The sequence below is a fragment of the Geotrypetes seraphini genome, chromosome 1, assembly GCF_902459505.1.
Source record: "Geotrypetes seraphini chromosome 1, aGeoSer1.1, whole genome shotgun sequence".
NCBI classification, from domain to species: Eukaryota; Metazoa; Chordata; class Amphibia; order Gymnophiona; family Dermophiidae; genus Geotrypetes; species Geotrypetes seraphini.
The window spans coordinates 380962946-380975008 of record NC_047084.1 but is presented as its reverse complement, the minus strand read 5'-3'; the positions used below and the strand labels follow the sequence as shown (position 1 = coordinate 380975008).

At 36.4% G+C, this 12063-nt stretch overlaps 1 protein-coding gene across 3 annotated transcripts in view; it reads right to left on the bottom strand.

Moving 5' to 3' along the window:
- The window catches only part of TEX15 (testis expressed 15, meiosis and synapsis associated), a 330325-nt gene that overhangs the window by 121975 nt on the left and 196287 nt on the right, over nucleotides 1-12063 (bottom strand). For all 3 annotated transcript variants that reach the window (XM_033915922.1, XM_033915913.1, XM_033915932.1), the window contains exon 8: nucleotides 3385-10604. In XM_033915922.1, coding sequence (XP_033771813.1) covers nucleotides 3385-10604 — 7220 coding nt within the window. The remainder of the gene's footprint in view (nucleotides 1-3384; nucleotides 10605-12063) is intronic.

Below are 12063 nucleotides of genomic sequence, written 5' to 3'. Positions count from 1 at the left end.
GGACAGATTGGAAGGATACTCTCTTGGGGGAAGATCTGGTGGAACCTGGATGAAGTGAAGAGAGTAACCTTCCCTGATAATTGTGAGGACCCAGAGGTCGGATGTAATGAGTTCCCATCTTTGATAGAAATGATGGGGATGACCCCCTATAGGAAAAAGAGGACAGAGGCAGAACCGATTGAGGTTATGCTCTGTGTTAGATGGTCAATAAGACTGAGAGGCCTTGGGTGCAGCAGGAGTCTGAGGTTTACACTGCCGTTGCTGCTGCTGTGGTTTCTTAGAAGGCAGCCTTGAATAAGGTGCTGCCTTCTGAGGATAAAGCCTCTGGAACGATGGAGGAGCCTATAACCCTTAGGAGATGGAAGTCTTCGGCTTTGGTCTGATGATGGAGGCAAACCACTTCTCATGCTCAGATAAGTGCTTTGTAGCTGCCTCAATAGAGTCATCAAACAACTCTTTGCCCTGGCATGGGATGTTGGCCAGGCAATCTTGTAGATTCAGGTCCATATCCACAGCGTGGAGCCAGGCTAGACGGTGCATCACCACCGAGAAAGCAGTGACCCTGGAGGACATCTCAAAAGCGTCATATGCAGTTTGGACCATATGCATGTAAAGTTGTTAAATTAAAATGAAAAGCGCAAATAAACACAGCGACCCTGTAAAGAAAAAACACGAGCCGCGCTGAGAGAAGGCATGAGTAGAACTAACTCTCGCGCAGAGCCTTGAAACAAGGGCTTCTCATCTCCACGGAAAACTTAGAACTGAGGAGATGCTAAGGAGATGCATGCCCAACTCAGGTGGGAAGGCACTCGCGGCAGTTGTTAACTTTCTAAAAGTTCTTCAAGCAAGTCTGCTTGTGAAGCTGTCCGCATCGGGGCTCCGTGGATGATGTCACACATATGTTGAGAATATGCTGCTTGCTTTTCCTGGGATAATTGATCTATCCGAGTATAAGTCTATTTTGCATGTGAGTAAAACGTATAATCTCGGCCTATAGAGTGATGCAAACGCCAAACATCTATCAATTCAAGATCATTTACTAACTTCAATAAAGCTTTTCTATATTTCCGACTATATTCTCCCCTCCCTTCTGAATGGTCTAAATTTGGGTCTGGGATGATATTAAAATCGCCCCCAAAGAATATCGTACCTTTCGCAAATGTGCTTAATGGCTCAGAAAGAGATTTAAAGAAAGTCCCCTGTCAAGTATTTGGGGCATAGATATTAATTATCGTGACTTGCTGGCCTTTTAATTTCCCCTTAACCACAAGACACTGTCCATATTGATTTTTATACATATCTTCTAATATAAAAGGGTAAGATGTATGTATAAGAGTAGCAATACCACCCACCCATCCCTTATCCTCTGGGCCATGAAGCCCTAAAACTGAGTAGTACTTAGATTGAAGCATATGCAATTCTTTACATTTCAAGTTGGTCTCCTGCAATATCCCATTGTAAATACTTTAATTTGTTAAAAACAATGCTACCTTTATCTTTATCATTAAGTCCATTAATATTCCAAGACCCCAATAATCTAGCAGATGTTTTCATTGATCGACATTTACTAGAAAGACCTTGATCAATTCCATGACCTCCCCTGTCATACCTCCCCCCCATCTCCCTCACTGGCTGACCCACTCCCCTCACAGTTAACTTTAACCTTTAGAGGAAAATGTACCCCATCGGGAGAACAAACATATGATTCATACTCATGCTCAATCCTCTCATTCATCCATCCAACTCCTTCTCCACTCTTCACATCAACCCATTCAACGTTTCCAAATTTTCCCCATAACCCCCCTAAAAAAAACAAAACCGTAATAATAAAGTCACTTCTAAAAATCAACTCATCTCTCTCTTCAGCGTTGTCTAGACTTCCCTGCTGTTCACTAATCAATACCCGCTTTCCAAATTATTGTATAGGTCCCTCAGTTCTAGGTTCCTTCTTTAGGTAAATCCTTGTAGCCTAGATCTTCTAAGGCCTTCTAAGCTTCACCACGTGACTTTGCTTGTTTTGTGCGGCCTGCTACAGTAATGGAGATTCCAAACGAAAAAAGCCACCTGTATTGCAATTTAGGGCTCCTTTTACATAGATGCGCTAGCCGAAAAATTACCGCCTGCTTAAAAGGAAGCGGTAGCGGCTAGCGTGCACATTTTAGCGCGCGCTATTCCGCGCGTTAAGGCCCTAATGCACCTTTGTAAAAGGAGCCCTTAGTCTTTTGTAGACAGCGAGTAACTTCAGCCATTTCTTTCCGTTTCAACAATGTTGTTCTTGTCAAATCCTGATATATGGAAATTTTACAATTCTTCCAATTAAAGTGTCTTAGAGTACAAGCCTTTTGCAAAACCCTTTATTTAGTTTGAAAATCCGAGAAGCAGGCGATTATATCTCTTGGTAAAGAATCTTTTCTAGGCCCCAAAGCCCGATGTACTCTGTCCAAGCAAATTTTATATTCTTTATCACCTTCAGCTTGTTGTCCCTCCATTTAAAACAATGCAGCACAAATCTGTGTCATAACCAATTCACAGCCCCAATCGACCTCCCTATTTTCACCGTGAGATCTGACAGTAGCAGTAGCAGGAGCGGCGGCAGTGGAAGGTCAGCGGAGGCAGGCTCTGAACAGGCTGTTCATGGTCTACCCGCTAGGGCTTTCTTCTGCTGTGTCATCAGTGACGTTATCTGTGATGTGGCAGAGAGAAGGCCCCGATGGGGCAGGCCACGAGCAGCTTGTTCAGAGCCTGACTCTGTTGGTCATCCACCTCTGCTGCTGCAGGAGGCCCTGGAGGTATGTCAGGCTTCACTGGGGGTGGGTGGGGGAAGGGTTGTTCATTGAATCAGTATGTCCGATTTGGGAGGAAAACAAATTGATTCGAATCGATTCACCGAAGTGAATCGATTCAAAATCAGGGAATCGGGCACCACTAATGCTAGCTGCAGGAGTTTATGTGAGTACCGGCTGATATTCACCCAGGGCCCACGTAAGATTTATGCGAGCCCTGACTGAATATTGGCTGGCACCCGTATAACCTTTAAACTGCTCCTATAGCCCTATGATCCCCTTCCCATCCCAAAACAGTCCTCTAATTGTGATCCCCCTTACCCAGCATGTAACATCAGGAACACCCATCTCCAAGGGGAAAATTTACAAGATACGAGTATATACAATATATTGGTGATATGAAGCTCAACTAGTGATTTTGATATAAGCCTGCTTATTCTATTTCATGACTTTGAAAAGAAAGAATAATTAATACACAGGATCTTATATGAAACATCTCTGTTCTGGATTTAGCCCATACAATTACAACATTCTTACAGGGTAAAGTCCAAAATGATTAAGAAATATAAATTAAAAAGTGGAAATAAAAAATATTATTTACCTTTTGCTTTTTCACACTTGAATAAGCTAAACTTTCTCCATAGGCTTCTGAAGATTCAGAGAGGCAGGGAAGTCTTTTTCTAAGGAACTGACTCGTGCCAGTTCCAGTAATGCATAGCTGTGGTTCTTGAGGTTTGGAATGACTGGGTTTACTTCCAATCTCTCTAATTTGTGTATTATTTCTTTCCAGAAGAATACTTTTTTTCCTGTTTTGCAGCATTTGGAATGTAAGCACATATAAAGCAGATTTAACATGTTTGGAGCTCACATATTTCATATGCTCTATAGTTTTCATGACCTTCATAATATGGGCCATTTTCCCTAAATCTTTCTTAGGCGCCAACATTAAAGTTTCTAGCATGGTAGAAAACTGCTGATAATTGTACTCTAGCTCATCCTCTGTGTTCCCATAGTTTACAGAAACACTGTAAGGTATAAAATTAATATAGGTTGATATTGCTGATTTGGACTTCAATAGCAATTTTCTTATTTCTGAGAGCTCTGCAAGTTCTTTTGACATCAGCTGAAGTGCATATGTGCAGTTAATAGCTTCTGTACATTCACAAATAATCTCAAGTTCATCTCTTACCTCCGAGATGGCATGCTCTATTATTTTAAAAATATCATCCTTTGAATTATCTTTAGGAAATGATGCCATTTTCTTCTGGCAGTAAACCAGTTCAGGAAGTAGTGACATATCAAACCACAGTATGCTTCTAAATCGTTTTTGGTTCAGTTTTTGGGCAACAGAATTTTTGAGGAAGTGAATTGTTTCATACATCATCATTACTTCAATATAAGTCTCAACAGCTTCAGGCTTCAAAAGAATAGCTGTGGCTGTATTGTGGCCTTTCAGAATCTCAAAAACATTTTTTTCGGTGATCAGAATACTGTCTATATCATTCTCCTGTAAAATCTGAAAATATGTTTTCAAAGATTTTAACTGTTCATCACATTTCAGCGTTAACTCATGTAATCTCTCAATGTCTGCTGAATGAGCCTGGTCCAATATTTCTCCAACACAGTAAATCTCAGAATGAGAAATAAAAGGACTATTGAACAGTTCCTGTTTATCTTGTTTCTCACAAATACTAGACTTTCTCTGATAATTTTTAATATCAATTTCTTGCAACTGAGTAGATGTTTTGTCCTTATTTTCACATCTGAAAATCACTTCATTCAAATATTCATAAAGTTCACACAGCTTGGACAGAGCACATTGGTTTATTTTAAGCATAAATTCTCTTCTTGCAATTGGAGATGTGCTTTTACCAAAAGGCTGCATCCATCTTAACCAAAGAAGATGCTTGGCTGCATCAAAAAATAAATGTTCAAGACCATAAAGTGATACTTCATAATTTATATATGTACAGTTCTTTAGGAAATTTATTTTAGCAGAGATGAATTCCAGCAAAAACCATATGTGCTCCTGCTTTCCTGGATCACATTGATCTTTTGAAGAACTGGAACATGTAGATATCAATTTCAAAGCACTAAGCCTTAAAATTTCCAAATCTTCTAAAGTATCTCCAAGGCTTATGCCACATGTAAATGGCACAGAGAGACAAAAATCAAAATAATCAGAATAATTCTGCAAAACTGCTTCACATTCATCAATTTCTCTTTTGTACTTTAAGACCATGTAATATGAACTATTTGTTTCATTTGTGCTATCTAGAAGTTTACAGAGTTGTGCATGGTGACTCTGTAGCTCACTTAATGCATTATATTTTAGTTTTTCTTGGAAAGAAGGAAAGAAATTTGATTGCTGCTGATACCCGGATTCTCCATCAAGTAATTCAGTATACAGAGAATCATCATACCAAAGCAGGCTGCGGAATGTTGGTTCACCTTCCAAATAGCTGATTTTGTTTTCAATAAACTGAATGGCTTCCATCATCATCTGGAGTTCCATAAATGATTCAATAGCTTGTGGTTTTAAATTAGACTCACAGCAAGGTTGCAAATTCATTTCTACTAATAATTTTCGATAAACCAAAACATTCTTAAAGGGACTCCCTTGCTTTTTCTCAAAAGCTTTAATTAAAGAAGGAAGGATTTTGTTACAAAATTTAATATGTTCTTGCAAAATTTTCAAAGATGATGTTTCATCAGCTTGTTGTAATATATTAGATAATTTAGTTATAAAAAAAGCTGACTGTTCAGTTTCCATGTCAAAGCCATTACAGTTATTACATGAGACTTTCTTCTTGCTGTTGTAATTAGGTACACTATGTTCATTTAATGCTATTTGTTGCACTGGATTCCTTTGCAAAACCTTGTGCTGTATACAGGGTAAAGATGGCCCAACTGTTGTATTTTTCTTGAAACATTGACCTCCATCTATAGAATTTGACTTGTTTTTTGACAACTTAGTTTGCCTTGTTTTTGTACATTTATTTTGTCCATCTTCCAATGAAAGAAACATGGAGGGTACTAGTGACAGTGAAGCAGTGTCAGTTACTAAATGCATTTCTACATTTCTTTTTTCATCAGTTAACATAATCGGTGACTTGGTACTTTCAGCAATGTATGTTTTTTTCCTAGAAATTTTATTGAAATGATTCAGAACATTTGGTGATGAGGTGTGTTTTAGGCCAGAATCTTTATCATTAAACAAGCTGTTACAAATCATTTGTTTCACATCCATTTTTGGTGAATCAGCAGAAGAAACCTGGTTTTCCTTATCAGGCACTTTAAAGTTAGATAAGTCAGTCTTTAAAGAGATAAGATCTTCAGAGCTCATTTGAAGTTCTGCTGATATATCACCTATGCTCTTATCAGTACAGTTATTTAACATGTGTGTCTTCAGCGAAGTGTCTGATAAAAGACAAGGCTTGTCTGATAAAACACTAACAATGTTTTTGGCAGATTCATCAAGTACATTGCCTTCAGAAAGCAGCTTGTTCATTTGGTCTTCTTTGTTGTTTAGAGCTTGAGTTTCTGGTATTTGTACACTAGCGTCATATACAATTCCAGTAGCATTTTCTTCTCTGTTTGATTTAGTCTCTTGTTTTCTTTGCAAATTCTCAAAACACTGATATTTTTTGATCTTTAAGAAATTGTAACCTTCAAGATCACAAGTTTCCCATAAGTTGTTGCATATTACCTCATAAGACTTTGGCAAGGGGCTATTTCTTTTTGTACCTACTTTAGCTACAATTTGTAAAGATGTATGAACTCTCTTCTGAGCTTTTCTCAAGTAAAGTATAGCTCTGTGAAGTTTTTTAGATAAACGTTTACTTTTACACAATGATATTTCATCACAGAGAGCTTTTAGGATATTTTCTATATTTTTTTCAGATTGAGAAAAAGTTTTAATTCTCCCTGCAGATAAGAATCTAAACATTTCAGATGATCTACTATGGTATAACCTCTTCTTTTTATCATATTTTTTAAAATGTTTATGCACAAAGGATTTTTGCACCAAATCTCTACAAGGCACTGTTCCGTTCATAATGGTTGCAGGTAGATGTCTTTTTCTAGTAAGCTTTGATTTCCTATTGCCTTTAGCTTCAGTTTGGATGTAATTATCTTTCAATTTAGCAAGAGTACAGCTGTTTTCATTGTTTAGAGTATCAGGAACAGCAACAGGTCCAGGGAGTAACATACTGCTTTTTTTCTTAAATGTGAAACTATTTTCTGTTTCATGTGCAGAATCATCATGCGCAGATAAGGAGGTTTTGAAGATAGTTTTAGTTTCCTGTATTGGCACCCAATCATCAAGATCAGTAGGTGCTTCTCTCTCTTTACCAGATGTTTCATGAGTCTGGAGACCACACTGGACTTTTCTGAAGCCAAGAAGCATTTTATTTTCTTTTTCCACCTGCAGTGAGTTTTCCTTTTTTAGTTTACAAATAGGCACATCTACACAGATCTGTATATCATTTTCACAAGGAAGATTCCCATAGTTTTTATTTGACTGCTCATTAATGCATTCTGTGTCTGTACTTGTTCCTGAAGATTCATCTGAACATCTACAAAAATCTTTTGGAAAGGCATGATGGCACATTTCACCAACACATTTTAATTCATTGTTTATTGTAACTTTAACATCAGGAAACACAGTCATATCAGTGGATTCTGTTAGCTTTTTCTGAGTGGAAGTAGGAAAATAGATATTTTTACCAGTGATTGAACAATGGTTTTCTTTTGTTGTCATGGAAATATTTTCAGACAAATTTGTAAACTCCTCTCTACTGCTTCCAAATAGACCTTCCCAGTCTATTCGATCTTTCAAAATCTGATAAGAACTGAATTCTTCATTACAGATGTCTCTATTACTATATGTGTCTTGTGGTACTAAACAATGCTCTTCGCTGAAATTGTCCATAGATGGAATTTCAATTTCTGTTCCAAAATCTAAGTTTTGGAGACATAATCTTTCACAAATCTCTATTTCCTGTATAATACATTCTTCAGACACCACTTCTGTTTTACCTTTGCAGTCATAAATGCTGGTGTTTAACATTCCTAAATGTTTATTTTCAAGGAAAGGAATGTTTTCCAAGTGACAAGTTTGATCTTCAAGATCCCAGTGGATATTACAAAGAGAGTTGTTGGCAACTGATGCTAAAGCGTCTTGTGCTTCACTGGCCTTATTTATTAAAGTAGATGGTACATTATAAAATGCTGGTGTGCCATATAACTGCTTCTGAATTTTTTCATCTATAGGGATTCTATCTATACTGCAGGAAATACTATCTTCTATTACTGCAGTTTTGCTAAATGCACAGCTCTCCTGACAGGTCACATTTAAACTAGAAATTGATCTCTCTGAATCTAAAATTGGATAACTGGAACAATTCTTCTTCAGCTGTTTTACATTATCTGTAGTACATATGAAATTTTTATCATTTGAATATTCAGGCATATTCTTTGAGTATACTTCTTCTATATGTGTCTCTTTTACAGAAAACATAGTATTCAGTGTTGCTGCAGGGTAGTAAATTGCTTTCTTGTCAGTACATACATCCTTTTCAACTATTTCTGAATGTACAAAGGTATTAGAAACAGAACAGGCTATATTACTTAATCCATCCATCACAATAGAAAAATTTTCAATTTCTTTGGAATGATGATTGAGCTCTTCAGTGCTTGTTATTGTATGTTTAATTGCTGGATTAATTTTATTGGTCTCCAATGGATTTTTATTGATGTCAGCTTTATGTAAGTGGAAGATTTCTTGAGTCTTACTTTTCTGATGTTTTTCAGTGTTAGTCAGCTTTAATTTAGAGGTAACATGAGCATTCACCTGCTCTTCATTTTCAGAGAACCTCTTCCCTATTCGGTCTACCAAAGGATACAATTTTCTGTGCATATCTGAGATTGTCACTGGTTTGTGCATTTTTTCTGCACAATAAAAAATACCATCATCAGCTTTGTATTCTCTCTTGAATGTCTTAATGTCATTTTCAGTCCATGCATCTTTTCCTAACTGACTGTGAATGTTCACACCAAACATTTCCTTTATTTCATCACATTTAAAATTTTCAGTCTTCTTGTTTTCCTGTCCAATACCTTTGTCTTTATTCTCGATACACAAACACTGGTTGCTGACATGTCCTTGATCATTCTCAAGTACTGATTTTGGTTTGTTAGTTTGTGGCTTCTGATTTATCTCACTAGCAAGCTTGTTTTGGCCTTCATTTGTTGCTGTACTAATAGCACAAGTGGCTCTTTCAGAGGAAATCTCAACATCAGTATGATGTGTTTTAACTGATACAATTACACTATGCATGTGACAGGAAATTTGATCTGGATTAACAAATTCTTTGTTATGATGAGTTGAATTTGTATTGTGGCTACAGGAATCAGTTTTTATTTCATTTTCATCATTCTGATATTCTATGGAGATCCTAGATGAAGTAGTAAACTCTCCATAGTCTTCAGAGCTTGAAGAAAGCTTTGATCCTAGGTTGCAACTATTACTACAGTTGTCATTAGGTGCCTGTTCCACATTACTTTTTACTGCAAACCTAGTTGAAGGCACAGAAGAAACTGATGTTTTCATGGGCTCAGTGATGTACTGTTGCCCAGAGGAAATGCCAACTTTGGGATTTGGTCTTTTAATTTGTGATGCCTTTCTGTTGCTTTTATTAAGACCCAACTGTTTTTCATACTTTTTATAATATTTATCATATATTTTTAACCTAGAATAAAGGCATGCTTTATCTTGTGTAGACAAATTTTCTAGTATTTCTAATTTAGCTTTTCTATCTTCATCAGATAGGACCAATAGTGAAGAATATTTCCTCAATTTTTCCTTAAGCTGACTCTCATACATTTTCAAGTCTTCAAAAAATAGACCTTCACTAGCAGTTGGGGTGATATTCTTTGTTTTCATATGTTTTTCATTTTGGAAATCTAGCAAACAATGTGCTTTGGGGATCTCTGGCAATGAAACTGCCATTGTCTTGGAAATTTGAAGTTTTTCAACACAGGTGTTCAACTGCAATCTGTCTATAGATTGTTCTTTCGCTGTGTCCAATAAAGATATTGACTCTGCAGTCTTCATTTCATTTTTCTGTAAATATTCTTCCCATGATGTTTCATTTGCTTGTTTCATCTCTTGCAGGCACCCTTGCTGTAGATCACTCAAAACAGAAGTGTTTTCAGCTGAACATGAATAAATGTCTAATGCAATTGGAAATTTTATTATCTTATCCTTGCACTCAGTCATGACCTCAGAAGGTGAGTTTTCAGACAAGGGCAATTCTGTATTTTGTTTCCCTACATTTTCTTCTCTTTTCAAAAGTCTTGGATCCTTGATTTGTCTTGAGGTAATTACAGTACTTGAACAACTGATGCTGTTATTAACAAAAGGAAATGGAGTTGTGTTCAAAAGGGTGCCATTTTCACTTGCAGAATTAGAACCTAAGTTCTTTACAGGCACAATGTTTTCAGCTTCAAGAGGATTTATGTTCTGCATATTTGCACAAAGGTAAGAAAATGAATTTAAGACATAAGGTGTTAAAGCCTGCAGTAATGAATCAGCTTGTGAAAGATTCCAGTTTTGTTTGTCTTTTTCTTCTATGTTCACTGCAGTCAAGGGCACAAGTTCTTGGTTATTAGGGGAATTAATGGTAGTGCATAAGCAATTGTCCTGACAACTGCATGCAGATGCTTTTGCAGGTGTCCTAATGCTCTGGTAGATAATTGTGGCATCTTTGCCTTTCCCTATTCTTTTAGCTACTGTGCAATTTGTCCATGTATCTCTTCCTATGTGAATAAAGAAGAGAAAAACATCAGTAACAGTGTATTTATATTTCTAAGTGTATACTCAACTTCTAGGGAGATATTCATAAATTCTCTGTGATGGTATAAATATTCTCAATCAAATATCACAGCTCTGAATATATTAAATTATTTAATAAATAAATAATTATTTAATTGTGTAAAGTGCTCAGACCCTACAACCAAAATTGTTCAGTATAATCACTCAACTATGGTTGCCAATGGGACCATCATTGCCTTTACAGTCCCTTGCCTCCCAAAATTACCATTCATCAATTAAAACACCACTATATACAGGTAACTTATCTAAAGTTGTAGTCAGGAGGCCTCTTGATGGACGTAACGGCAACCATAGAATAAAACCCTGAAAGTGCTCTGAAAGTGCTTGTGTTAAAAACAACTGAGTGCCATAATGAGAAATCGAGCCTCTCGACTCGAGTTTTGTGTCCTTCTTCAGGAGGGATCACTAATAATTAACATAAAATAGTGAAAGAAAATTAAAAATAAAAATAAAACACAAATCCAATATTGTAAATCAACTTAACCATACTTGGTGTATAAAAAATACACTGAAGCAACTTTCACCATCTCCATCTAACTACATAAATAACTCAAACTTTTTATATAACAAAATTATAATAACATACCTTGTCATGGCTAATACAAGCTCAGAAAGTAACCAGACCGGGCTATGAGTAAGCATTGAAACAAAACCTCCCATTTTAAATCCCTCCCCAATATGGAACAAAGAATGGTTGTAGGGTCTGAGCACTTTACACAATTAAATAATTATTTATTTATTAAATAATTTAATATATTCAGAGCTGTGATATTTATATTTCTAAGAACATTTTTCTTACAATGAATGCAAAATTATTTTCCTGTAAATGTTTAATAACAAGTATGTAAAAGGAGAGCAGATGAGATGTCATATCAGTCAACAAATAGTCTTTTGTTTTTATCAAAATCAATCTTTATTGATCCCGATAAGGATCCTAGTTTTAGCAACTAGCATTGCCTTCATCAGGGGACAATATAATAGAAATCACTCTGGCATCCTTCAATCAAGGATTTATGGAGTAAAGACTGATTTTGATAAAAACAAAAGACTTTTTGTTGACTGAGCTGACATCTTATCTGCCTTTCTTTTACATACTTGGACCTTCTCACAGGGTGGATATATTTTGTCCTTTTCTGGTTCTGTAATAACAGCAGCACCACAGATTTACACATATGCACCATACATTTCACTAAAGAAACATCTACAGAATTTTTTTTTAGAAGGAAAAAATATGCATCCAAGGTAGGAGTCCTTTGGCTATCAGACTAATTGGCAGTCCATTAATGGGCTCATTTTCAAAGCATTAAGACACACAAAATTTGTGTACTTCTCTCACATTTGTTGTTCAAAGTACATTATTTAACCTAGCTCATCTTTGGATTG